Source organism: Notechis scutatus, chromosome 1 (genome assembly GCF_049901735.1).
Source record: "Notechis scutatus isolate UNSWTSFEM ecotype Mainland chromosome 1, rNotScu1.2, whole genome shotgun sequence".
NCBI classification, from domain to species: domain Eukaryota; kingdom Metazoa; phylum Chordata; class Lepidosauria; order Squamata; family Elapidae; genus Notechis; species Notechis scutatus.
The window spans coordinates 64,859,369-64,886,944 of record NC_142009.1 but is presented as its reverse complement, the minus strand read 5'-3'; the positions used below and the strand labels follow the sequence as shown (position 1 = coordinate 64,886,944).

The 27,576-nt window shown below is 39.1% G+C and overlaps 1 protein-coding gene across 4 annotated transcripts; it reads right to left on the bottom strand.

Moving 5' to 3' along the window:
- Window positions 1–1,854: 1,854 nt before the first annotated feature.
- Window positions 1,855–21,961, bottom strand: LRRC73 (leucine rich repeat containing 73). 4 transcript variants are annotated; one of them, XM_087966263.1, is made up of 6 exons: window positions 21,820–21,961; window positions 14,216–14,376; window positions 7,819–7,941; window positions 6,047–6,147; window positions 4,801–4,984; window positions 1,855–2,687 (listed from the first exon to the last, which is right to left on the bottom strand). In XM_087966263.1, the coding sequence occupies exons 1-6, from the start codon at window positions 21,873–21,875 to the stop codon at window positions 2,617–2,619; spliced, it is 696 nt and encodes a 231-aa protein (XP_087822389.1). In that variant the 5' UTR covers window positions 21,876–21,961; the 3' UTR covers window positions 1,855–2,616. The 4 variants fall into 4 exon arrangements, with proteins under 4 accessions (XP_087822389.1, XP_087822393.1, XP_026536736.1 ...); XM_087966267.1 differs by lacking the exon at window positions 21,820–21,961 and adding an exon at window positions 18,041–18,298; XM_026680951.2 differs by lacking the exon at window positions 21,820–21,961 and adding an exon at window positions 17,058–18,227.
- Window positions 21,962–27,576: the final 5,615 nt, after the last annotated feature.

The window sequence follows — 27,576 nt, the reverse complement described above, 5'->3', positions numbered from 1 at the left end:
ATCCAATCATTGTAATAGTTATGCTCACAGGGTTTTTATAAAGGAGGACCCAGAGTACTGCATGGCAATTCTACAGATGTGTCCCAAGGAATTCATAGTGAGTCTTTAGGACTCACACACATGAAGTTACAAGGGGTCCACAGGAAGGCAAATTCTATTAGACTCCGCTTATCTGGAAATAGCGGTTGGTGCTTATTTCTTCCCTTTTGCCAGTGGGAGAAACTATTTCCCCGGCTGGAGCCAAGGCTAATACAACACATTTGGGGTTTCTGTGCCTCCCCCAAATAATTTGCATCCCTTCTCGCCATTTGCTGCTTTGGGTGTGGTAGGAGCCGAAGGAATAGGAAAGTCTTATGCCCTCGTTCCTTTGCCTTTTTGTTGTTGGTGATTAGGGATAGGCGTATATGCTGGTTGGTTGGTCAGGAGTTTCTTTTTTCAATCTCAGTAAGATCCATTTCTCTAGAAGCGCTTTCTAAATAGATTACCTTGTTTGAAAAGTCCCAATATGAGGACTGATTTTATTACTTTGCTTTCCTGTAGTCTACCTGTATTGTCATTTGGTGTCTACATTAGAACTCATGCCTTCAACCGAAAACTATAATTTAGGTTAATATATGCCATAAAGCCAGGCTGGCTATTATGATTATGCCTTCTCCTGCCTTGGCCATGGGATCAAAAATCTAGGGAAAATGGAATAGGCAAGGAGGGCTCTTAGTAATAAGACTAAGGCAGTTAATGGGTTCTGTGTTACATAACCTTCACTCTGTCCTGTGGATATTCTAAAAGCATCTTTCTCATCTTTATATACTTTTAGCTTCCAAAATCAGAGGTATCATGGGAACAGGTCCAGGAATGTCTTTGGAAGGTTATAGAATTTGTAGGCCAAAGCCCCACTTTGTCATCCCTGGAGTTCCTCATTCTGTCTTGAGTACTTTACAGTATTAGGTACTTCAGAAAAATGGAAGCAAAAAAAGGAAGTTCTCTATTACAAACACCCAATTACAACAGATATAACACGGGATCCATAGAAGCAAATGATTCTGATTCTTTTAGTCTAGGGACTTAACAGACTACCCCTCACACCCCAATTAGTTGTGGAAAGATTGCCTTTTGGAAAAGCCTGATGGATCTGACGCATGAATGTTAGTCTTCTGCTCCATCTAAGGAGAACTGCCTCTTCCTCTTCAACCAAATTTGCATAGTGGGAGGACAGGATGACTTGTTAACCTGACATCCTATGTCTTCCCTTTGCAGTCAGCCTAGTTCATTGCAGTGGAAGTCTGGGGAGGAAGAAAGGGGGACAAAAGAGGAGAACCGTGCTACTTTTCTCTCTCATATTTGCTTCTGTAAGTTAATCTGGCTCTGAATCATCCATAGTGGTATTTTCTATCTTTCTCCACTTCTATGGCTGAGTAGGAAGGTTTAACCTAAGAAATCTGGGCCTACTTTGTGAATTCCTGCTTGATCTTAGAGATCTCTGGCCTATGACTTTCAGGGAGGAGGATGTCATTCAACACCAGTGTTCCATTTGAGGACAGAGAGGGCTAGGTATCTAGCATTGCCAGCTTCTATCCCCTGTAATACTCGTGGGATAGGGATGAACACTCTGGAGTTGAAAGTGGAATGTGTTGATGGCCTGCAGCTTTGTTAGTTGGATAGTTGACTGTGTGTCCTCTCTTGAAGTGGGATAGGAAGGTGAAAATGGATAATGTACTATTCTGGGCATCTTACTTGGCCTTAGATATCTGAGCAGTGCAACTTGTTTACTGACAAGTTGTCTTTGGTAACTACTGTATGCACCCTCTCATTTCAGCCCCAACTTGGAAGAGCCACCCAGAATCATTTGAGAGTTGGTAGGCATCAACATTTTATTTATTAAATTAATTTATCAATATTATTTCCACAATCAATTATGTGATTGCTGTAGCTTTTATTTTTAATGGCCTATTGCTGTTTTGTGAAACAAAGCGTGTATCAAAATGGATTTGAGAAAGTAAAGACAGCAAAGTACGTGAAATTGAGTTCAGTGTAGGCCTTGGCTGAAAAAGTTCTTACAACATAATTCTATTAGTGTTCTGCTTTTCATTAAGACAATAAGATTCTTGGAGTCAAGCAGCCAAAGTGTTTTACTAATGCTATGCTCAGGTGAGCTGTTACTATTTTTAGTGTACATCTCATCCCTTCTAACTTTTTCATCCATACGTAGATCAGAACTCTGCCATGTTTTTGTGAATTTTATAAAAGTTTACCCAAGCATAAATACAAGCAATAAAAAGAATATCTCTTATACATAAATATATACATCTGAAAAAAGCAGCTTCAAGATCAGTTAAGTGTGGCAAAATATAAAAATACCACAACTGAATCATCAAAAGCAGATGATAAGGACTGATTAATTAGGATCTGGTTCCAGAGTAGGAAAAAAAGTGGATCTTCAGTCACACAGCCCAGTATTTGCATACAGGCATATCAGCTTTCCTATCTTTGCTTTGTGCACACATGAATTCAGAAGCACAGTAGACCATTACACAAGATGTGTGAAAATACACATTTCTACCAATATGTGATTTTTCCAAATACAGTACATGGAAATATTTTTCTCATCAGACATTCTGTTCACATCTCTGTTTCCGCTAATAGACTTTCTCCAAGGCCTGATGTTACCAAGACCATCTGGGAACTAGAATCTGAAATGGAAAAAAGTTTCTTTAGCATTGACACTGGTAACTTTTTATCTTCCTTTCGGCCCCGTAGATAGTGCTGCCAAAATCCAAAAGCAAAATGGTTAATTTTCAGCCTGTGAATTTTTCTTTTAACTTCGTCTCAAAGTCACAACAGCAAAAATCCAGCCATCTCTTATCTAGTGATAACAGCAGTTTCCTGCAGGTTTCAGCACTAGGAGACAAAGGAAGCCATCCTCAACTGCAGCAGAACCTTTTAAGAACACCAGGTTCATTAAGTCTCACTTTCTAAACACATTGGAAGTGTAATTACTGTAAAGTTGCAAGAAATCTTCAAAGCAACAAGTTTGTAAAATCACCTAGTGAGTTAACATTTGTTTCAGTACAAAAGATAAATTAACAGCCTGCATAATTAAAAAAAATTGAGGTAAACAGCAAAAAGCTGAATAAGAACTTAATCTTAAAAAGTTAGAAACAAATTAGGGGTTCAGACAGATTTGGAATATTTTGTTAAATGCTTTGGGAAATAATTAAATCCAGTATTTTTCATGGGAATATGAATTAAGTCTATTAGAAAATAAGCAATAGAAATTTAAATTTTGCAATTTTAAAAATAAAACACTAGAGGGGACTAAAACCTTCAGGCAGAAGAAAAGTAGAGTCTTTTGTGAAACCTACCAATGACAAACAACATTATGACATTTGAGACATTTTAGGAAATTTTTGAAGAATGGGGTTAGCATCTGATAGCTAATCTGCAACTGTTTTCCTACAGTATAAGAATGTATTACTTCCAAAAAAGAAACAATAACTGACAGAATATTTTGGAAGACTGACAAGAAAGGGATGAACAAGTATTAATGCAGAAATACTTGGAAATAAATTCTGGACTATAAGTTGGAGATGACCGACAAAATGGAATTACAAATAGTAAGACAGAATAACCCTGGATAATAACTTTTTAACAGATTTACAACTGTTATGTTGACTCCATCCTTCAGAGGTCGGTAAAATAAAGACCCAGATTGTTGAGGGCAATATGCTGACTCTGTAACCTGCTTAGAAAGGGCTGTAAAGCACTGTAAAGCAGTATATAAGACTAAAGGCTATTGCTATTTCAAACTTATAAAGGATTGAAGGAGACTCACTGGGTGTTGTAAAATTTGTTGATTTGAAAGTTCCTAATAGCTGAAAAGCAGTTAATAAATATTTTCCAAAAGTGATTAGGAAAGGAGGTATGCAAGCCAAGTGTCTTTTTGAGGAGCCAAATGGAGTTTGAACAAGATAGCTATTCCCTCATCTCCCAGAGCTTTAAAGCTACTGAGATCACTTTCTTGTGATCTCCCCATGAGGACCAACTATCTGGAGCACTTGTGGGTGATCTCAAGTCCTCTCATTGTCCAGAGATAAATTATGGAGAGGCAGTCTACTCGCTGGGTCTTCATTATGTCATGGTCAGCTTCAACCTTTGTGGTGCCATCTTCAGCTTGTCATTTCTTTCCCAGAAGTCTTCCCTGCAGTTTTCTTGAAAAGATTTTGGAAGTGGCTTGCCATCTCCATGAAAGCATTAACTATTAGTTTATATTCAAATTTAGTATCCATCGGCTTCTATTAAGATTTCATCCTGAAAGAGGAATTTCAGTTCTAGATGAACTATGCCAATTACGCTAATACAAGTAAATATTGGGATGAAGTAACAATACAATTTGGAGATACAAGTATCAAAACTTCAATATTACAAGAATGTGAACATATCCATTCTCCATCAATTTATATGGTGATCTGAAATATAGAGAATTCCTCTATTTTTGAAAAAGCATCTCATCACTAGGAGTCTCAACTAGTGGGCTATTTAAGTATCTGGTCTGTTTAAACTGTTCTACATGGCTAAATATACTTTTCCCCCTTATAAAGTCAGATCAACTGACTGAAATACAAATTAGTTTTACAGTATGATAGAAACATTCTAAAGATTAAATGATTAGTGTTCTAGTAAAGAAAATTATTTTCCTCTTTCCAAATAAATCAAAAGATAAAAAAATGTAGTATCCTAATTCCACATGCATGTAAATCTCCCACACAGTGTCACCTCCCATTCTCAAAAGGGAACCAATCTTACTGCTTTGACAGATCCAGGAATTCTTCTCTCTGGCCATCACTTCATGGTTCACAGTCTCATCATCTTCCTCTCCCTCTGAAAGAAGGTCTGAGATTTGCTGCTGTAGTTCAGGACTAATGTTGTTCTCTGCCAGGATCAATGTCTTCAGAGCTGTTGGATAGTTTTCCACCATGTCCAATAGGATCTGAATGGAGTTAGAACAGGGGCATCATGAAAAACAGCTCACTCTAGTCACCAGGTGAGAAAAAATGCACTACAAACATCATTTGGAGGTGGGAGAAACTTTTAAAGTAATTTACCAGATTCCCTGCATGATTTGCCCCCGTGACAGATTGGAAGGAAGCTAACCACCAGACTGCAAGAACAAGAGCAAGCAGTTAGATGAGGGGACCTAAACTCACTGCAATGAACAAGGACATGTATTCAATTTTGCAGCTATTAAGATTGTTGGCTGAGCAGGGACAAAAATAGCCAGAGAAATTATTGAAGCCTGGGAAACGGGCCCTTGATCAGTCAATAGGGGTGTTGATGTACCACCACCAGCTTACCATGTATTTAGGAGCCAAGTGTGGTGGCACAAGGAAACAACAACTAAGTACTTAACAGCCGGCCATCAGCACCCTAATTAACAGCTAAAAGCCACACACAGACATCATATAAATACAAGGAACAACAAAAAGCCACATACAACAGAGGCATCATATAAATACAACTCAGAACAGTCATGTGCACATATTCTGAAGAGAAAGGTTCCCTGAGGATGAGCTTCAACACAGGCCTGAAAGCTTAGAAGAATAAACCTTTGGTCCTGGTGACCGACTTAGACAGACTCCTACAAGATCTAAAGTGTACTTATGATGACAAGGGGTTAACAAGGATGGAATGGCCAATTAACCTAAAACAGTTATATTTCCTCCTATTCCCAATTACAATAATTACATAGAGCAAGTTCTGCATAGAATGGTACTGTGCTTTTATCACTAATTCACCCTATCCAACACCTGTGACTGTGTCCATCTCTTTTGGTTAAAAAAAACCAAAAACAAACAAACCCATTCCCTTCACATCAAACCAAAATCTAATGGGAGGTAGGATGTCTTCCACATCATAAAGTTTTAAGTAATTGCAAATTCTTGGGTTCCTTGAGAAAAGGAAAAATACACTGGTGGGCGATGATGTGCAAGTGTTTGTCACACTGACTTTCATGACTGAGAAATAAGGGCAACAAAGAGAGATACTGCCTTACCATAGCTGACTGGTTGGTAAGTCCTGTCCCTTCCAAGTCTAAAACTTCTAAGGTGCGGCTGGATGCCACTGAAACAGCCAGCATTGCTGCTATCTGGTCACCTATGGAACAGAAAGACAGGAGATGTGAGAAAAACATAGTGCAGCTCTACCAGATGCACCCATTTCAAGAGTAGCAGAATATGAAGGACATCCGCAGTCATCTGAATGCTGAAAGTTTCTCTGCTTTCCCTCAGATTATGGTTCCTAATGCTGAATTCCATAGTTGCAGCTTTATAAACACGATGCTGAGTTAATACTTTACTGTGTGTTAACAGTGCAAGATGCTAGGCAATGGTGAGGAAATTCTCCTTTTCCTCCTGCTTTTCATCCTTGGCAAACTATAACCCAACAATAGCAAAAAAATCAAATAAAATCCTTAGACACTGAGCAAATCTCTTGAGTAATCATTCTCTCCTTGTCTCTGAGTAGCGCTCTAGCAGCTTATGATTGGTTAGCAGATAAAAAGATATGCACTTCTCCATGGGAACTGAGATGGAGGGGAGGAAAGAGGGGGGATATTCATCCTGAGACAGCAAGGTGAGGTAGGGCATGCACAAGTATGGCCAAGATGTTCACATCTATCTCCTTCAGTGGGGTAAGTAGTACAGAGCAGCCTGGCTCACCAGCTGCCAAATCAGCTCAGCAATGCAGCGGGGAAGAGAAGAAGTTTCCATGGCAACCACTGTTTGAACTCCTCTTTGCCTTGCTATTTTTTGAAGCGGCAGCTGGGAAAGGGCTAACTGATGCTCACCAAGCCCAGGGGTAAAGATGTACAGGATGTGGGATAGAATCCAGCCAGTGACCCCACAAACGAGGTACTGCCACAGAGTCTGAAGGAGAAGCTCATAATCTTGATTCCAGATGGCCCAATAGTGCTCTGCTGCCCTTCCTTTGCGCAGAATGAGGTAGTCCTCCGTCCTACTTTTCCAGAATAGACGATGGCAGGTTTGGTTTGGTGTTTTCAGCTTTCAATTATGGAGTGGTTTCTTAAGCCTTCTTTTATTGCTTCTATTTTAAGCATGTGGATAGAAGATTATTCCTGACAAAATGGTCCTGGCTTACAGACAAGGGGGGAAAAAAAACTAGATTGAGGGGAGACCTGACTGAAAATTTACCAAGTCCCTACCAGCCTTTGAAGATCAGGTGGGGGAGGTACAGTCCCAACACATCCAGAAGACAATGCGCTATAGAAGGTTGGGATAGAAAACACCGGATAAATTGCACAATTGGGCTGATTTTGTAGAAACCAGCTTCACAGCTGCCAAATTTGCTTTTTTTCCCCAAGTAGCCTTCTCATAGTCTTTAGATCCTTTTGATTAGAGGACAGAATAAACTACTTTTAAATTACTATTGGTATAAGGCAACCATGTCAAATCCACAGGCCGCCTGGACAGCAAATAAGGCAGCCCTACGAGATTTATAACAAAAATTAAAGTTTGTTATTTACATACATTAACTACATATTTTATATACTGCCCAAGACAATTCCTCTTCAGTCAATGAGGCTCAGGCAAATCCAAAAATTGGGCATCCATGGCATAAGACAATTTGACTTTTTTCCCTAACCGAGAAGACATAACGGCCTTCTAAGTAGCTCCGTTGGGTATTATCTGGATTTATTTTAAGATGCAAGCCTTAAATGTTATAACCTGTAGCAGCCAAACAAGATCTCTAGTAGCCGGAAGGATGCACAAACACTGCCAAGTATCCAAATCCAAATAATCCTCTCACCCAGGGGATTGTAGTCCAAGTTCAACACTCGCACCTGTGAACTATGAGCCACTGCAATAGCCAGACGTCCCCATCCCTTGGGGGTGATGCCAGAATTTGCACTGAGAGTCAGTTCCTTCAATCCTAGGTATAAAAGAAAGAAAAGCCAAGTGACCTCAAGGCAACTTTTACAAAGCCTCTTCCATTCAGGGTTGATATCCCTGAATTATTAATGCAGATGAAACTTACCCAACCCTGATCCATTAACCTCAAAATATACTTTCAACACGCTATTGTTCAAACTAGCGCTACAATTATTTGGTGATCCATGTTAGATATGGAGAAACTAGAAGTGAAACAAAACATTTTCAGAAGCAAAAGAAGCTCTAGTTCAGGGGTGTCCAACCGTGGCAACTTTAAGACTTGTGGACTTCAACTCCCAGAATTCCTCAGCCAGCTTTGCTGGCTGAGGAATTCTGGGAGTTGAAGTCCACAAGTCTTAAAGTTGCCACGGTTGGACACCCCTGCTCTAGTTGCTTGAGTGGCTGACAGGCAAGCTTCAACAGTGTTATTATTTTACCACCCCAATTGTCACAATAATGGAACAATAAGCTAAATATCTGATCGTGTTCCACCTTCCCCCAATGAATGCTGTTCAGATGTGCTGAAATGAGAACAGAAATCCTAACCACAGAATTCCTAACTTGCAGTCCCACAACTTCTGGAGCACGAGATTGGGGAAAGCTGTTTCAGGAATATTTGAAGCTCTGCTCTCTGATTCTCCAATCCAAACAACCCTTCTGTTTAGTGACCGTTCAAAGTTACAATGGCACTAAAAAAAAGTGACTTGTGACATTTTTCACACTTATGATTGGTCAAAATTTGGCAACTGGCATGCCTCGTGAATAAAATACCTGAATTTCTCATCCTCTTAAATATGGCTAACTTTGACATTATATTTGTCTGTGAAACATGGCTCAATGCATCTCTCCCGACTCCATTACCACAGTAAGAGACTATCATGTTTACCGATCTGATCGTGAAAATCGTCGAGGAGGTGGTGTTGCTATATTCTACAAAAATCCTTACATCTAAAAATATCCAAGTTACCCAGGAGCTTGCCCTTCCTGAAACCATCATCTGTGAACTATCCTTAAATATCACAATTCGATTCTTACTATGTTACAGAGCACCTGATTATGACATCGAACATATAAACAAGCTAAATACACTACTAACATGGGCTACATCCTGCCCATACCCTTTTATCTTTCTTGGAGATTTCAATCTACCTCATATTGACTGGACCCTAAATAATTGTACAACTGAAATCATACACACAACCTTCTTCAATGCTATTACAAATCTAGGTCTTGAACAACTAGTAACCAACAACACTAGACTGAACAACTGCCTCGATCTCATCTTCTGCAATAGTTTGAATTTAATTTACCGAATACAAACCAAAGAACCCTTTTCCAGTAGTGATCACAATATGATTGACTTTTGCCTCAACATACGTCCACGCAAAAATCACCACAACGATGTCATCCCTAGTTGTAACTTCAAAAAGGCAATTATGATCTTATAGATAACGATCTCTCATCCTCGATTGGCAATCTCTATTCACTGGATGCAATACTGTTGAAGATCATTACAACATATTTTTACTTGAAGTCAAAAGAGTCATCAAACTATATGTTCCAACAACAACTCCAAAAACAAAACAAAAAGCAGATTACCCATATCAATAAGGAAACTTCAATCCAAAAAGAGATCACTCTGGCGGAAAAACAAATCTGGTCACGTTGCTAATTTCAAAAACCGATATAAAAATTTATGCCACCAGATAAAGACCGAATGCACCAATTACCACATTAAACAAGAGGAAAACCTTCTAAGCACCAATTCCACCCGTGCTTTTTACAATTTTGTAAACAACAAACTAAAAGACTCAAGGTCCATCCCTCCTTGATTGGACCTGATGGTAAAGACTGCAGCGACGACACCATTAAAGCCAACATCTTTAACACATTCTTCGCTCAGTGTTTGTAAACAGTAATGGATCATGCCCAATGTTTCCTAGCCCATACCGCAGACAACAATAATGATCTAATACATATCGATTTTACAGTAGACAACGTTGAAAAAGCACTACGCAACCTAAAACCATCTCTATCTATCTGACCGGATGGAATATGTGCCTACTTCTTAAGAAAACTATCCGCTGCCATAGCCAAACCTCTAAGCATAATCTTTGAAAGATCTTTCAGAACCAGCTCCTTGCCCAACCTATGGTTACAAGCCACAGTCATTCCCATCTTCAAAAAGGGAGACCCAAGCCTAGTTGAAAATTACAGACCAATCTCCTTATGCTGCGTCACCTGTAAAGTCATGGAATCAATTATTAACCAATCCATCATCCTCCATTTAGAGACAAACAACCTACTCTCCAATAAACAATTTGGTTTCAGAAAAAACTATCCTGTAATCTGCAACTCTTACACTGCAAAAACATATGGACTACTCAACTCGACCAGGGCAAAGCAATAGACGCAATCTACATAGACTTCTGCAAAGCCTTTGATTCAGTGGTACACGACAAACTACTCCTAAAAATAAAATCTTATGGTATCTCTGGACAACTGAATAACTGGATAGAAGCATTCCTGTCAAACAGACAACAAATGGTCAAAATTGGGAACGCCCTATCAAATCCAGTACCAGTCAATAGTGGTGTTCCCAAGGCAGTGTTCTAGGACCAACTCTCTTCATAATCTACATAAACGACCTTTGTGATCATATCAAGAGCAATTGCGCTCTCTTCGCTGATGATGTAAAGCTGTTCAATACCACAGACAATACTACTACCCTTCAAAAAGATCTAGACTATGTATCTGAATGGTCTAACATATGGCAACTACAAATCTCAACAAATAAATGCTCTGTCTTACATATTGGTAAAAAAATCAGAAAATAAAATACAAGCTGAATAGTCAAGATCTTGTTGATGACCCAAGCTCTGTAAAGGACCTGGGAATACTCACCTCTAATGATCTAAGTGCTAGAGCTCACTGCAACTACATAGCCAAAAAGGCATTAAAAGTTGTTAACCTAATCCTACGTTGCTTTTTCTCTGGTAATATCTCACTACTAACCAGAGCATACAAAACATTTGCTAGACCAATACTCGAATACAGTTCATCAGTCTGGAATCCTTATCACGTATGTGATATTAACACAATTGAGAAAGTCCAGAAGTATTTCACAAGAAGAGTTCTCCACTCTTCTACCCGTTATAGAATACCTTACGCCACCAGACTCGAAATTCTAAAACTAGAAAACCTCGAATTACGCCGTCTTCGGTCCGACTTAAGCATGGTATATAAAATCATACATTGCAATGTCCTACCTGTCAATGAATACTTCAGCTTTAACCATAACAACACAAGAGCACACAACAGATACAAACTCAAAGTAAACCGCACCAAACTTGATTGCAGGAAATACGACTTCAGCAATAGAGTGGTCAATGTCTGGAATACTCTACCCGACTCTGTAGTCTCTTCCCAAACCCCAAAAACTTTAACCTTAGACTGTCTACTATTGACCTCACCCCTTTCCTAAGAGGTCTGTAGGGGCGTGCATAAGCGCACCAACGTGCCTACCGTCCCTGTCCTATTGTTTCTCTTATTCTTTTATTTTTCTTATATGTACCCATTTCATGTATTCACAACTATGTATACACTTGTACTTATTGTCTTGTAAACAATTGACAAATCAAATAAATAAATAAATAAACTGCACTGACCCGGGTATGTCATGGGTCATACCTTTTTGTAACCTTCCCAGCCGGTTTCCGCCGAGCAAGGACAATGGGGAAAGTCAACTTTGCTGAAAAACTATGATTCACTTAACAGCTATTGCAAAACTTACTCAGCAACTGCCTTTTTAGCAGCGGAAACTTTGTGCTCAATTGTGGTCGTAAGTTGAGAACTGAGGTTATGAATTTAAAAAGATAAATATAACAGGTTGACCTGCATGGCAGTTTATATGTCTCGTCTACAAGCCCAGGATGCTATAAACAAAAATATACTTTCAAAACAGAAGATTGTTTATTAAGCTATATTGTGAATATGTGCTTAAAATGTTGTATATATTCATTACCCTTTGACTTAGGTATACATTTCCACAGCTGATTAGCATTTTACACTTCTACATATGAATGCATATGTCTGATCAGCTGAACTGATAATGTGGGCAAACATACTATACTATAAGAGACTATATAATTAGACAAGATGTTACAATATTCAATCAAATAAAGATATACAGTTATATGTTCCGGGGAAGATTATTATGGTTTTAGATAATCAGAAAAACAAGATTGCATTACTTATTACTTAATTTTTAAAATATACCATAACATTAGGAAGTTCATTTATGTAACTTCTATCCATTTAAAATCAGCACTTGATTGAATTCCTAAGGATGAATGCTTAAAGAAGTACAATTACTACCAGCAACCTCAAATGATTGTTTTCTATTAAAAAAATTTTGTCCTTAACTGAAGGTCAAAAGTAATAATCATGGTCACAGTCTAATTCTGTAACTTTGTTGCTTGTATCCTTATGATTTATATTGACTGTTTCCTAGTATGATTTGATTGCTTATTGTACCCTATGACTCTCATTAAGTGTTGTACCTTATGATTCTTGACGAATGTATCTTTTCTTTTATGTACATTGAGAGCATTTGCACCAAGACAAATTCCTTGTGTGTCCAATCACACTTGGCCAATAAAGAATTCTATTCTATCTATTTAATTCCAACTTGGAAAAGAAAAGAAAAAACAATATACATTTTTCCATTTGTTTATATTTGAATAATAATATAGTGGTACTTTCTTTAACATCAGCTAGTGTAAGAGAGCTTTATAACCTCTTGCAATCTATTGTGTACTGAGGAATTATTAATTATCAATTTTCCTAATGGAAAAAAGGGAGGCAGGTTGTTTAAAAAAAACCCTAATCAAAAACAGACAGCAGGCAAATTGAAAATATGTATGCAGAGCAAATCAGATTTTATAGATCTCGGTACGTTGCTTTCTATACAGCAGTGGTTTCTTATCAGGCAGAAACTGTTTGAAAATGCCCCAAACAATTTTTCTTCCTTAGGTAAATAGAACTAACCGCCTATAAATGTTGCAAAAGTGGTTGCTCAGCTGTTAAGAGGTACCCAGATTTGCCCCTATAATGTTTTGGCCAGGTAGAACTGTTCCATCCAACTTCTTAACAGCTACATTTGTATTGTGCACACTATTGTATCAGCAGTCTAGATTGGTCACAAATGAAGCTTGAGCACAAATTTATTTACACAATGCTTAGATTACACTAATCTTTCCTCTGTTGGTTTGAGTTTCCTAATCTAGCTGGAATGCTTTAAATCCTTTAAAAAGAGTTTTGGAAATAAAAGAAATCCAGTCTTATGACTTGGTCCTGGACTTAGCTAAGTTGAGTTTTTACAGAAAACAACACAAACAAAACCAACAGAACTTAGTCATTGTGGTATTATTGATTAGACTTTGTTTGCCGCCCATTTCTCTTTGAGACAACTCCACAGACTTTACTAAACTCCAAATGATGGTATTATTCCCAATTATCAAATCTTGGATGCCCTGACCAAAACTTTATGCTTGGATGTTATCATTCTAATATGATTGACCTAAATCAGAGCAGACCCCCTACAATGTGTGTGTCTGTGTGTGTGTGTGTGTGTGTGTGTGTGATTATATGTGTATATAAGTACAGATTTATTCATTTATTTTTGTATTAGACCAAAGAACCATATTCAGCAGAATATACATTCAGCATTTCCACTCTTGAATTCCTACTGGAATCTGGGTTAGAAATTAGTGAAGAATGGGGGAGGGGGGGCATTTTACTCAGTCAAGCACTCTCTGGTATTATTTCTAATAATTCCAGATTTGTTTGAATTTTGCTATATTTAGTTGTTTTGTTGAAAACAAATGCATCATATTTACAGAAAACCTTTTTTATGTTGTAGAAGAATGCTTCACATATTTGTGTGTGTATTCAAAAACCCATTCTAGTTTCACATGAAAGAAGTACACATCTGTTCTTAATATTGCCCGTGAAGAGTTGAAAATCATTTTTAAATATAATTTTATTAAACATTTAAAAACATTTTGCTTGACACTCATTTATTCTTAACTCCCTTAAAGCCTCGCCATCTACCAGAGGATTTCCATTTGATCCCATGGCACTAAGAAACCAAAGCCATAATTTCTTTTGGATAAGGAACTCTTGTCACTCCCACAGTCCCTTTTGCTTTGGTGGAATAAACCCCACCCCCCAAAGAGACAGCTGCAAAAGATGACCTGTCCTCTCTTCCTTACCTGACTTGGCCCCATCAGGAGGAAGAAGGCCACAAATCAAGTTGATACCTTCATCCCCCAGCATGCAGTCCCCCAAATCCAAGGCCACGAGGGATGGATGGATGGATAAAGCTGGGTTGAGAATGGCCAGACCAGCATCTGTCAGAGGACTCCCATGAAGGCTGCATAAAGAAAAAGGAATTATAGACCCTCTTTTCTTTGACTTGCAAATGATAAATAAATCCCAAGTCAGTGTTTCTCAACGTCAGCCACTTTAAGATGTGTGAATTTCAACTCCCACAATTCTCAGCCAGCATCCACACATCTTAAAGTGGCTGACATTGAGAATCACTAGTTGGCATATTTGCTGCATATGTACTTGTTTTCCAGAAATTAGAACGAAACCAGGCACTGGTAGAAAAACACAGGAAGGTTACAATGGAGGACAAGAACACCTGAGCCTTTTGAAAGAGGCAGAGAAAATGATCAATAAAATGTATTGTTTAAAAGCCCATTAATAATATTTTTGTCTGAACTGTCTTCCTACATTCTTTTGTAGGAAGTGATCTCGAAAAGCAGGGATGTCCAACCTTGGCAACTTTTAATACTTGTGGACTTCAATTCCCAGAATTCCCCAGCTAGCACTGGCAGGGGAATTCTGGACATTGAGGTCCACAAATCTGCCATGGCTGGACACCCCTGAGACTTTCCTTAGGTCGGTTCTTATTCATGAAAGTTACTTGTTAATTTAATTTAATTGTTAATTAGAAAAGGTAGACAATTTGAAGCATTGATTAAATGATAAAACATTCTGCTGCGGGTTTTTTTGTAACAAATATTCAAGTTCAGGGCAACTGTTCTATACCAGAGGCAGCCATTCCCCACCTTTCTAAAGACAATAAATATCAGAAAAGGTTGTGTATTATTATCCTGATAAAAATACATTTAAAAAATATGAAAAAACTGTCATTATTTGAGAACCAATAGGGTAAGTTTTAAGAAATAACGTACTCTTCTTAAAACTTCAAATTCATAATTGGCATTAGCCATACCCATTACTGGTTGAAGCTTTCTGACTACAGTGGTACCTTGGTACCCAATAGCATCGAATTTGCTATTTCATGCTTTCTGTTGAGAACATTTTGTCCTGGTACTTATCCTTTGTTTGGTACTCAAGCTAGACCTTGTCGGTGTTGGTTATCTTGTGATTTACTACCCTTTCCAGCCAATAGTCATGTGGTAGCTCTTGCCCTCTACACATCTCCTTGCACTCTTCTTAGCTTCTGTGGTAATTTTGTATATTTTTTGCATTTGTTTTCCTCATCAGTATAAGTAAAGTACTATTGAGCCACAGTGGTGGTTAGAGTGTAGTACTTCCACTGACTGCCGGCTGACTGCAGTTTGGCAGTTCAAATCTCACCAGGCTCAAGGTTAACTCAGCCTTCCATCCTTCCAAGGTGAGTAAAATGAGGATCCAGATTGTTGGGGGCAATACGCTGACTCTGTAAAAACCGCTTAGATAGGGTTGTAAAGCACTGTAAAGCAGTATATAAGGACTCTAAGCTATTGCCAAAGTTTTTATTTTATTTAATCTATTAGCTTTTAGGTTTATTTCTCATGCAAAGTAATGATATACAACCCTATCTTTTTATATATTACCTTTAAAATGTGCATTGTCCTTGGTTTGGGAATGCATTAATTTTATTTTCATTATTCCTTCTGGAAAAAAAAAATATTTGGTACTCATAGCTTTTGGTACTGATCGCAACTTCCGGAACCAATTAATGACAAGTACCAAGGTACTACTGTATTTGGATCAGGTAAATGAAAATCATACAACCTGCAATTATAGGGACTGAAGCAGCTTTTTAAAAAAATATAATAAATTTAAGAGGACTGACTTTTGAAAATTAATACAAGATTTGGAAGTTCATTTAATTGTTTCATCAACATAATGCATCAAAATGGCAAAATATCGGTCTATGTTTTCATGCTTTCTTAACCAAAGGTAGGGAAATTGCATTCCTACTAAAATGTATTAGTTTTTAACTTATCAGCTCCAGCTCAAATAGCAAACATTCTAATTTGTGGCATTTACTAAAGACTACCTATTACCCTGCAGAATTCAATTGCTGTAATTAGCAATATTTCGGACTGGATGACCTCTGGTTCTTTACAATGCATTCAAATCCTGCCTCCGAGGACAGGAAGATATGTTTCTTTGGAGCTATAACCATTTTAACAATATTGAAAGGATAACTGAACTACGTTAAGGAATTCTAGTAGCCCTCATTTCTGCCTGAGTACATTCAGACATACTGAGTATACAATCATACGTTGCAATGACTTACCTGTCAATGAATACTTCAGCTTCAACCATAACAACACAAGAGCACACAATAGATACAAACTCAAGGTTAATCGCACCAAACTTAATTGCCGGAAATACGACTTCAGCAACAGAGTGGTCAATGTCTGGAATACTCTACCTGACTCTGTGGTTTCTTCCCCAAACCCCAAAAACTTTAACCTTAGACTGTCTACTATTGACCTCACCCCTTTCCTAAGAGGTCTGTAGGGGGCATGCATAAGCGCACCAATGTGCCTACCGTCCCTGTCCTATTGTTTCTTTTATTTTTCTTATATGTACCCATTTCATGTATTCATATTATGTATATACTTCTACCTATTATCTTGTAAGCAATTGACAAATCAAAATAAATAAAATGAAAAAATAAATTCCATTTACGTCAATGAAACACAACTTTTTAAGAAACCAGCACAGCATTTGCCCTGCAGGATTTGCACCACCGGAGTTAAGAGGCAACATTCTCGGTTGGTACTAAATGGAGGGCCTACTCACAATAAAGATTGGACCGAGCGGTTTGTCTTCAGAGCTTCAGCCAATTGCTTGACCCGATTGATATTGGAAACAATCCCCAAGTTAAGGTTAAGTTGAGCCAGGGAATGAGACTCTGCCACCCCCTTGCAGATGCGACCGAAATCTCTGTCTGATAGTTGGCAACCACGGAGGGAAAGCAGTTTGATGGAGTTCTCCCGCAAGCTCTCACAAATATCCCGAATTTCTGCACTGGATAAAGTCTCCCCAGAGATCTGAATAGACCCTGGCAACATCGCTCTGAAAACCAGCAAACACCTTCCGCAGTTTAACTACGTTAATCCGGATTGCTGCAGTCAAAAAAATATGGGAAACCCAGATTAGCGCACCGGGAGCGCTCTGCAATCCAGTTAAAAAGAGAGAAAAGCACCGCGTTACAGAAAAGAGTGAATCGACAGTCTTATAACCCCGTGTAAAATTGGAGGATTGGTGCAATTGCAAATAAAAGGAATGCATTGATCAAAACCATCTGCAATTCGGAAAAACCCTGCTGGGCGTGTTGCACGAACTGGACCCGCGGAGATGCATCAATCCCCGGGCAATTTGAAGTAAATTCCGCGCAAAACCCGAGTTGAAAGTCCGGAGGTTAACAGCGCCTGCCGTCTAGACTGGGGGGAAAGGGAGCGAGCTCCATTTCTAAGGATGGATGGGAAAGTGAGCGGACGGATAGGCGGCGCAGCAGAAATCCCAGGAATAAGAAATGCAAAATCCAAATCGGAGCCAAAGTCTTTCCAGGATCTAAAAGCCAGGGAAAGGCGGGTTTTCTGGATTTCGCAGAAACGGGAACCAGGGGTCCGCCGGTGAAGGGTCCGCGGAGTATCTTCCGGGTTTGCTCCCGTTTCAGAGAAACCCCGCGTTCCCCCGGCGCGCTTCTTCCAACCCGCAAGGCTCGAGTCGCCAGCCTGGGGGCTGATTGCCGCCTTGTTCTCTCCCTGGCGCGGCCCCACCTGCTCTCCTCTGGCAGCAACCAAGGCCCGACTCCTCCAGAGCCTCCTCCAGGCTCTGCCTCCCTTCTCCGGCGCTTCCTCCTCCTCCTGCTTTTACCGCACCCGCGGCTACCGCTGCAGCCCTTGACGCAGCTTGACCGACGCACGGAGCGGAGCCGGCCAGTCCTGCCTCCTCCCTCCTGGTGTCCCGGGGGAAGGAAGGATCCAGCTTGATATGGCGCTGGGCCGGTTTCTATGGCTACCCTCCGATACTGGAGCCGCCGCCGCCGCCGCTGCTTCTTGCCAAGACAACCGCTCGGCGGCGCCTCCAGCCACCACTTTTCACACTAAATCCCTCCGCGGGCCGATCCCTGCAGGAGCCAAAAGCACCCCACTCCTGGACCTCTTCCTCCCCCGGTCTAGAGAGAAAAATAAAAATATCCAGGTAGGGCTGGATGGGAGAATCGCAATTATTTTAGAAAGCAATAGCTGGACTCGATCCGAGGGGGGGTGACTTAATTTTGGATAAACTTCTTTCTTGTGGATGCTTCTGGGTGGAAATACCTGGGGAAGAGCACCAGATCCCAAAGGGCAAAGATGGGGGTCCGCAGTTTACTTTATGGATGCTCAGAGGGTTTTTTTCTTCTTCTTCTTCCTTAATCAGATCCTGTAGAAAGTCAGCACTGACCTACCCTCCTCGAGAATGAAATATTGGGGGGAATATTAAAAAGGCAGGATAAAATATTTGCCCTAAAGGAGAAATGGGGAAAAAAAAAACATCTTAAGGGAGGCAGAAACAAGCCCAGTCTCCCTGCCCCAAGCAGAAACTAAAGAGGCCAGCTTTTAGAAATGCAGATTTGGTAATCCATTCAGAAAGACTGGGTCAGACAGAAACTTCACATAAGCGACAAGTCAAAGGTTGACAAGATTAGCTCAGACAAACACCTAGAATTTGCATTTCCCTTTTTGCCTATACAGCCATGACTGTATGACTCCTACATGACCCCATAGGAATCCAGAAGGGATAAAACTTTCAACTCCATTTTTTCAGCTGTCCCAGAACTGAACGCTATGTGCGTGTTGGTTCTGTTCACCGATAAACAGAATCTTTCTTTCCAATCAGCCTCCATTTTATTCCTGGCTTGGAACTGGACCTGGATTTTTCTTCCAACAATTCAGTCCTTCCACCTCAGAAAGAAGAGCTAAGTTTCCTTTTCCATTTACAAAATCAAAAACCATCCTCCAGAATGTGAATCATAAGGTCTGTTTCTTAGTTGACGGAAAACCATGTGAGGAATAGATAGATAGATAAATGTATTGTCATTGTACTCAGAACCTGAGAACAACGAAATAAGGTGCTCTTTCACAACATACAACTGAACAACACCAAAAGACATATACAAATAACAATGTAAAACAAATTAAAACAATTAACAATTAAAACTATACAACCAGGATATATATATGTTAAGACCACCAGATTCATAACTCTGCATTTAACCTGATCACAGCACTTGGGTAGAAGCTATGTTTAAATCTACTTGTCCTGGCTTTCAGCACTCTATATCGTCTTCCTGATGGTAGGATCTCAAACAACGAGTGGCCTGGATGTGAAGGGTCTCTCAAGATCTTTTGTATCTTCCTTCTACATCCCATGTTATACAAATCCTCCAATGAGGGAAGAGAACATCCGCTGATCTTTTGTGCCCTTTTATCACTCTTTGGAGTGCCCTTTTCTCCGCCTCTGTACAACTCCTAAACCACACACAGAGGCAATAGGATAAAATGCTCTCTATAGAGCTTCGATTGATATTGGAAATTAGGACAGTGTTTTTCAAACTCGGTAACTTTCCAGGTGGGTGGACTTCAGTTCCCAGAATTTCCCAGCTATCAATGATACTCATCAAGAAAATTGAATTGTATGTTGTTATGTTACTACAAACTGAACGTGAGTCAGTCATATAACATGGTGTCTAGAATTGAATTATCACTGAGATAGAAGGCATATAAATTCAATAAATAATGACTGCAATATAAATAATACAAATTTATTTTACCTTGCATTATCAGAAATAGGTGTTTTTTTTTTTTTTTTTGCATTAATCATTCTTCACTTTCAGTACAGGTTCCAATTTTGGGTACCACAATTAAAGATGGATTGAGACAAATTTAGATATGTTTAGAGAGAAGCAACAGGGATGACCGAGAGTCTAGAAACTATGTCCTATAAAAAGAGATTAAGGGAACTGGAAATGTTTAGCCTTGGGAAAAGAATCTTGAGAAGCTATTCATCAGTAGTCTTCAAGCAGGGTTGTTAAGAAAATTAGGCAACAACTGGTTTTGATAATCATTGGTTTTGTTCTTGCTAATTTGGTCATACTAGTCTGGTATACATATGCATGAGCAAGCGTGCATCTGGAAGAGTTTTTGTTAGCCCAATCCCTGGTCCCCAGATTTTGCTACCCGATGCAGCTTTAAGGCACAAGAGCTTGCCATTCTGTTTACATGCTATGTAGGGGTGTTTCAATGGGTGGTTAGATGATGATTCTTCTTGTGTCATATCCATAATTGGACGTTGACGATCATGTTTGCGATCCTAGATGCTGATGGGCTTAAATAATGGCCCTTCTCTCAGTACTCATTGTTGCTATTGACTGTGCTATCACAGATAATTTAGCAGGCCACAATAGCCTGGGATCATGATAGCGTGTGAAGCTTAATGTTCATACAGCACATAGGAAAAGCCATTTCATGACTTAGCATGATATCTAAACCAGTGTGATATCAGCAAAACGCCTGGCCTCTTTCTTAGTTATCTGAGTCAAGATATATAGCCTTCATAGAGGGACCTCTTAAGGACATCAGTATGACTGTTGCATTATTAGCTTTGCCTTTTACTGTCCTACACAAAGTACTCCCTTGACATTCACACAAACCATGCACACAGTGCTGAAAAGGGCATGGTGGTAGGGCACACCAGCGCAACCACTCATGAGAAAGATAGCGCCATCTTCCTCTAACAATGTAAAAATAGTACAATAATTAAAACTTACAATGAAAAGGTAGCTTTACTTAATAAAGTTTTAATTTTATAAACTACTTTGCTGAGTTCAAAAATACAAAAAGATTAAAAATTATGATCAACATTAAAGTAGTAACAGAAGGAAAAAGAAACGACAGCAAAATCAAAAATCACTGTTGCACCGACTACCACATTATTAAAAGGCATGGGAGAATAAAAGTTCTTAGCCTGGCATCCTAAAGACCATTTGGTACCAGGTGGATCTTGCTGGAGAAGACTTACAACTTAGGGGGGTTCTGCCTAAGCCTGTGCATCAAAACAGTATTTGGAAGAAGAAAAAAGGAAAGTAGACAAATAAAATTAAAGGAAAACAATCTAGGATAAAAAGTCATCATCCCAATTCCCAGTTCCTCAGTTTAATTTTTGACTTAGTTACATAATAATTCCATCATCTCAGTATTTCATGCACTGTCTGGTATTGGCTGTTGGGGATTTTAGAGGCAGTATTGTTTTTTTCATGTGGAGATGCTGGTATTGTTTCCAAACAAAACATGGACGCTGTAACTGAATAGATGTTGGGAAGGGGTGTAAATCTCAATGGGAATTACTTTTGGGGAATGATCAAATAGAACTCAGCTGGGCTATGCCATCTATAGTGAGTGTGTTGATCTGACAGGCTTAACAGGCTTCAGAATTTGGCTTAGTACATTTTCACACACTACTTTTTTCCATTCCCCCGAGTGCTAATAGTGATTCATCATCACAATCTTCTACTCACCTTGCTGCAGTGAGAAGCAAAGAGCTATTCCTCTGCCCTAAAAATCCTCTTGACATCTATTCTCTGTCAAAGGGAAATCGACGCCCTCCTTATCCAAGTTGAAAAGTTGTTCTGCCACCTTTCCCATGAAAAATCTGCAAGGACAGGTGGCCCACAGGGAGGTAGCAGTTTTTGCAAATGGGGGCATGGACTGCCCACCGGCTCTGCAGAGCCACAGCATTTTAAAGGAAAGGATTAGGTTTATTTCAGAAATGCTGCTGATGAATCAGAAATGACTGGGATCAGCTCTCCAACACTGCTGATGCCACAGGATCATGGGCAAGCTGGTTTCAAATGAAATCCTCTTGTGGAATTGCTTTGAGCTGCTGTCACCACTGTCACCGTATAGTAATACTCTATTCTTTTTTCTGCTCTCATGAGCCCAGTTTCTGAAATTACATAGCTGCAATTTATTTGCTTATGACTTAGAAAGCCAGGCAGAGAACAGTCCTGGCACCTAACTTCAGAGTAGGATTGGCTTATCTGAGAAACCCTTCCCCTCTTCCCCCCCTTAGAGGAGCTAAGAATACAATTATATGTAGACAAGAAGGTGGGAAATCAATTATTAGTTTCCCACAGCAGCAGGATTCCCTTCTCACAGCGATTCCACTCATCTTGGAGAGACTGTGTACACAATCTTATTACCCAGTCCCATTTACAATATCCTTGGTGAGAAACAGATTGGTGGCTAAGGATATATTGGAACATGAGGAGTTAAAGATTTCCTCTGGCAGAAGATTTGGAAAAAGCTAGGAAGTTACACATTCTGGTAGTGAGAATTTCCCTAAGGATGGGCTCCAGCACAAGTCCAAAAGCTCAGAAGACTAAACCTCTGGTCCCAGTGACTGATCCAGATTGGGATCTGGCAACATTATCCTAGGAACACATATGTTCACCTTCATTTATAGGAAGTGACATTTATTGTCGTTCTCACATTTATATAACTGCCCATCTCACAAACGTGACTGAGTGTAGTACAATAAAAATTCACTGGCAGTGGCCATCTGTTCAGGAAAATAGTCTGTTCCCTGCAAAGTTTAGTGTCTGAGTTGATCTAGCCATGACTTCGTTCATCCTCATCCTAGAAAGTAGCAGCTGGTTTTAAAATAAAACTGGGAGGCAGTGTTTTCATAAAGGAGCTTTGCTTACTTTAGCAGTCAAACTGTGCAGGGGTTGCTTGGCTGAAGCTTTATGTGATTAATTAAATTCCAGAAATGCAGAGGAAAGCAGAATTAATTCCTGCTGTTCCTTTCCTCTTGCTCAGTGGATTATTGCAGGGTAGAGAATCATGAGGAGTCAAAGAAAAAAAAAAATGGCAACCTGAAAATAAAAACATACTCAGCCCTCAGTTAAGGAAGAAAAAAACATTTGTCTTAGACTAGGAAGAGCAGGATAATCAACCATAGTATTTCCACACAAGTTTAAAGTACAAAAGCACTTTGATGACTTTGAAGACTTCAAGAATTTAATGCTAAAGATGAAAAAAGACAGCATAAGAGCTGGTTGCTCAGTTTTAAAAGATGAAGATTGAATCAATAGGTGATGCCTATTCCAGGCAAATAAGATGTTAAAGTAATAATAGAATTCTATCTAGGTTCAAAGGTTTACATTTGATGGTGACTAACAATCAAATGTCTGCTAATTTGGAGAAAGAGGTAGATCTAGGCAAAATATGAAGCACAGAAAAAAAAATACACTGATAACACACATACTCATTACACACACAAATCCAAGATAAGATGATGCTTAGATTATTATGGATCGGAGGTAGCATGAGCCTGAGTTTACCCAACAAGCAATGGCAGCAAATTGAAGAGGTATTGTGGGGATTTTTTGTTTTTCAAGGGTTGGACATACCATAGCATAGCAAATAACTCTACACAATGCTTTGTTGTAGCACACCTCTTCCCCAATAGCTACACTTACTCTAGGGTAACTCCAACCTCTTAGCCTTGGAGGTTGATATAGCCATATTAATAATATGGCTATATAATAATAATGTGAATAAGTTTTTAATGTTCAGTCCTTAAAGCAAACAAGAGCTCAACATCTGTAAAGTGGCATACAACTTCACAGTCTCCTACTAAAAGTTCTTACATTTGTTGGGATTAAGGGCTGCTTCAGTAGGATTACATTTTTTTCTGAATGCTGCTGAGCTCCACCCTTAGGCAGGGTGGCTTTTGAGCACTTCAGTTGAGCTGCAGGAAGGTATCACACCATGATAAGCCGCTCCCCATAACTTGTGGTCCTGGTAGTTGACTGATACCATAGCCCTCTTGCCTACCTGTAATTTGTTGTAAATTCCCAGAGGTTGCTGCCACTCCCTTTTCAGCTTGCCATTTTTTCCTCTTTTCTCCTACACACCCACACATTTGTAGGCTAAGGGCCTGGGTGGGGTGAAGCTGCCTGTGAACATCCTGGCTCCATTTGCCAGACACCTGGAAGACCTGTGGGGATGCTTCTGAATAAACCTTGTGAGTGGTTGAAGGAAGGAAGGAATTCAAGTTTCAAAATTCAAAACTCAAAACTCTCTCAAGTTTTGGGCACTGTAAAATTTATGGCCCTTTGAGAGGTGGGGATAGGAAGTATTTCTGCTGGGCTGCAAGTGCTTTTTCTAAGTGCAGACAGCAAACTTAGCTCCATTCCCTCACAGATATCCTTTAGGTCAAGGATGTCAAACTGGCGGCCCACGGGATGGATGCATCATGCACAGGCCACAGCCACTCCGGCTCCGCAAAGGCAAAAAAGTCACGATACGTCACGTGATGCAATCGGGTTTGACACACGTCCTTTAGATCATGAAGAACTGGAAATGACTGATTAGCAACAATATAGTCAAAGCAACTTCTATTTTATTTATTGTACATCACACTGCAACTGGATGATTCTTGGCAGTTTACATATTTCCCTAGTGATAGATTAACAGTGAATAGATTAACATATTCTTGCTTTCTCCATTTAAAAGGCAACTCTGAGAGCCCTAGGAGAAGCCAACTCAACTTTTTTGGGAGGGAACAGGGAATACTAATTGGATCTGTTCAGTAACAGGAATTTCAGTATGAAATTTGAAATTATTTCAAACTTTTAATGTCGTTTGTAACACACTCAGTAGGGACACGGTGGCTCAGTGGCTAAGACGCCGAGCTTGCTGATCAGAAAGGTTGGCAGTTTGGCGGTTCGAATCCCTAGCACCACGTAATGGAGTGAGCTCCATTTACTTGTCCCAACTTCTGCCAACCTACCAGTTCGAAAGCATGTAAAAATGCAAGTAGAAAAATAGTGTTTAGTCATGCCGGCCACATGGCTACGGAGATGTCTTCGGACAATGCTGGCTTTTCGGCTTTGTAACGGAGATTAGCACTGTCCCCTAGAGCTGGAAATGACAAACACATATCTGCAAGGGGAACCTTTACCTTTATCTGACACACTCAATGCTTTTGCTTTCTATCTAGGCTTCCATCTCCAAAAATAGCTAAGTATTTATTTCCTTATCAGTTAAAATATTCTCTACTATACATCACTTTTAAGGTGCTGTTGAACTTTGGTCACTAAATGGTTTTAGGTCGAGGAGTACCTATGTTTTCGAATAAGCATATATTCTCTGTTAGTCATTAAGTCACTTTTTTTTCCAGGCTTCTTCCAAATAATTTTTGAAAGGCACATGGCCTTAATAATTTGTTTACCTATGGCTTGCTAAATGTCTAAGAACAAGTCAATTTTATGACCAAATATTGCTTGTTTGATAAATTCTTTTTGTGTACTCTTACCTTGTATGACTATGAATTATTTGAGATATGTGGCTCTCGACAAAATAAAAATTGGGAGCCTCCTCCCCAACTATCCTTGTTTACATCTTGTGCGCAATTGTTTGTACATAGTAAATAACAAATATTTGTTTTCAAACTGGTTTGCTACCCTAAAATAAATCGCCTTATTATTGTTGGATAGAACAATATTGGGAAAGGGACTCTAGGAATTTGGTCAAAGCCATTAAAAGTTCCTTATTATTTACTGAAAGAAATCTACATAAAATATATATTTATTTTTCCCCATTCTTACTATCTAAGGGCTAGTAAACCTTTTTGACTGTTAAAAAAATTAATTCACTCTTTAGAAGGGGGAGAACAAAAGGAACTTGTTGTAATTAGAAACATAAAATTGTTTCCATCTACTCTCCTTTCTTCCATTCCTCTGGCTATGGACCACTGTTTAAATTGCAATCTCAGAAGTTCCATAGTGGTCAGTGTGTTTCCTAGAGAAATACAAGTTGGCAGCATGTACCTTTCTTAGGATATTAAATGGTGGTTGATAATTGAAAATATCTTACCAGAATTTGTAAATTTGCTTGTAATCTACTGTATGTCTACAAGCAGGTGTCCTAATTCACAGATATTTAATTTTATGAAATAGATCCGATCAGCAAGTTTATGATATAATAAAGTTGACTAGTCTTAAATATCAACAAATGCTTGTCTCTTTGGAAAAGAAATGTAACTATACATTACTTGCCTTTGCTGTAACAAAGTATTCTTTTCAAGATAAACTATAATTAATCCTGAGCAAGACCACAATTGGGACTGGAATTGCTAAGCAAGGTGGTCATTAAGGGAGTCATGACTAATTTTATGACCCATTTTAGCATGGTCATTAAACAAACCACTGTGATTAGGGATTAATCGTTGTTGTGGGGAGGACAGTGTATTGAATATGTTTGCCACCTTGAGATATTTGTAAAAATAATAAAAAAGCAGGATACAAATAAATGTAAAAAAAATTAAATGAATCTGGCTTCCCCCATTGTCAGGAACCAGATTATAGGATTCCAAACCTTTGGGACACTGCAACAATTGCTGGTTGCCAAGTGCCCAAATTTTGATCTCTGCAGTGGTCAGCAGTATAAGAACCAGTCTTGTTTCAGTGCCAGTGTAACTTGGAACAGTTGCTAAATGAAGGGTTATAAATGACTACTTGGGAGAAGGGTAGAAAATGCAAGACATATGCTAAATAGTCGCTCATTCAGCATTACAGATTCTGCACACTTTATGGCATTTGTGATCACTGTTATAGGCTTGCAACTCTCTGCAGTGCAATCATGCAAACTATTAGCTGTTGGTGGGACAATACAGACCATACTTGAGATGATATTCCATCTCTCATATATGCATTTGAGATATATTATTCTGGAGCTCTACTTTCTCTTTAATCACTTGAAGTTGCTTGGTTTTGTAGCACAGATGGCTACCTTGCCGCTATTTGTAAATAAGTTACAAAGCACCAATACCAATACAGATCCTTGCAAAGGGAAGGAATCCACTTATCCCTTCCACCCGTGGTTGGTACAATGTCCATCCAACCCAGATATGGTCTTATGAGCTGCAGTAATTCTTCCAAAAGTTTGGAAAAACCAAAATGAAAACGAATAGCATAATGAATAGATAGTTACTCAATGTTGCATGTACCATTTCTAAAAAGCAGAAGTCAAAAGTAAATGTCCATCTAATCCAGATATGGTTACTATGAAATGTTTTCTAATCGTGATTAAACATTTATCTAGTCTTCCCCAGTTCTGACTGTTCTGAAGATATGACAAAATGACATATGACAAAATTTACCAAATGACAGACTATGTTTTGCTATTATTAATTTCAAGAAATAATTAAAATATGCCTGTAGAATTATTCAAAGTTCCAAGTAATGTCATCTCTTATTAGCTACAAG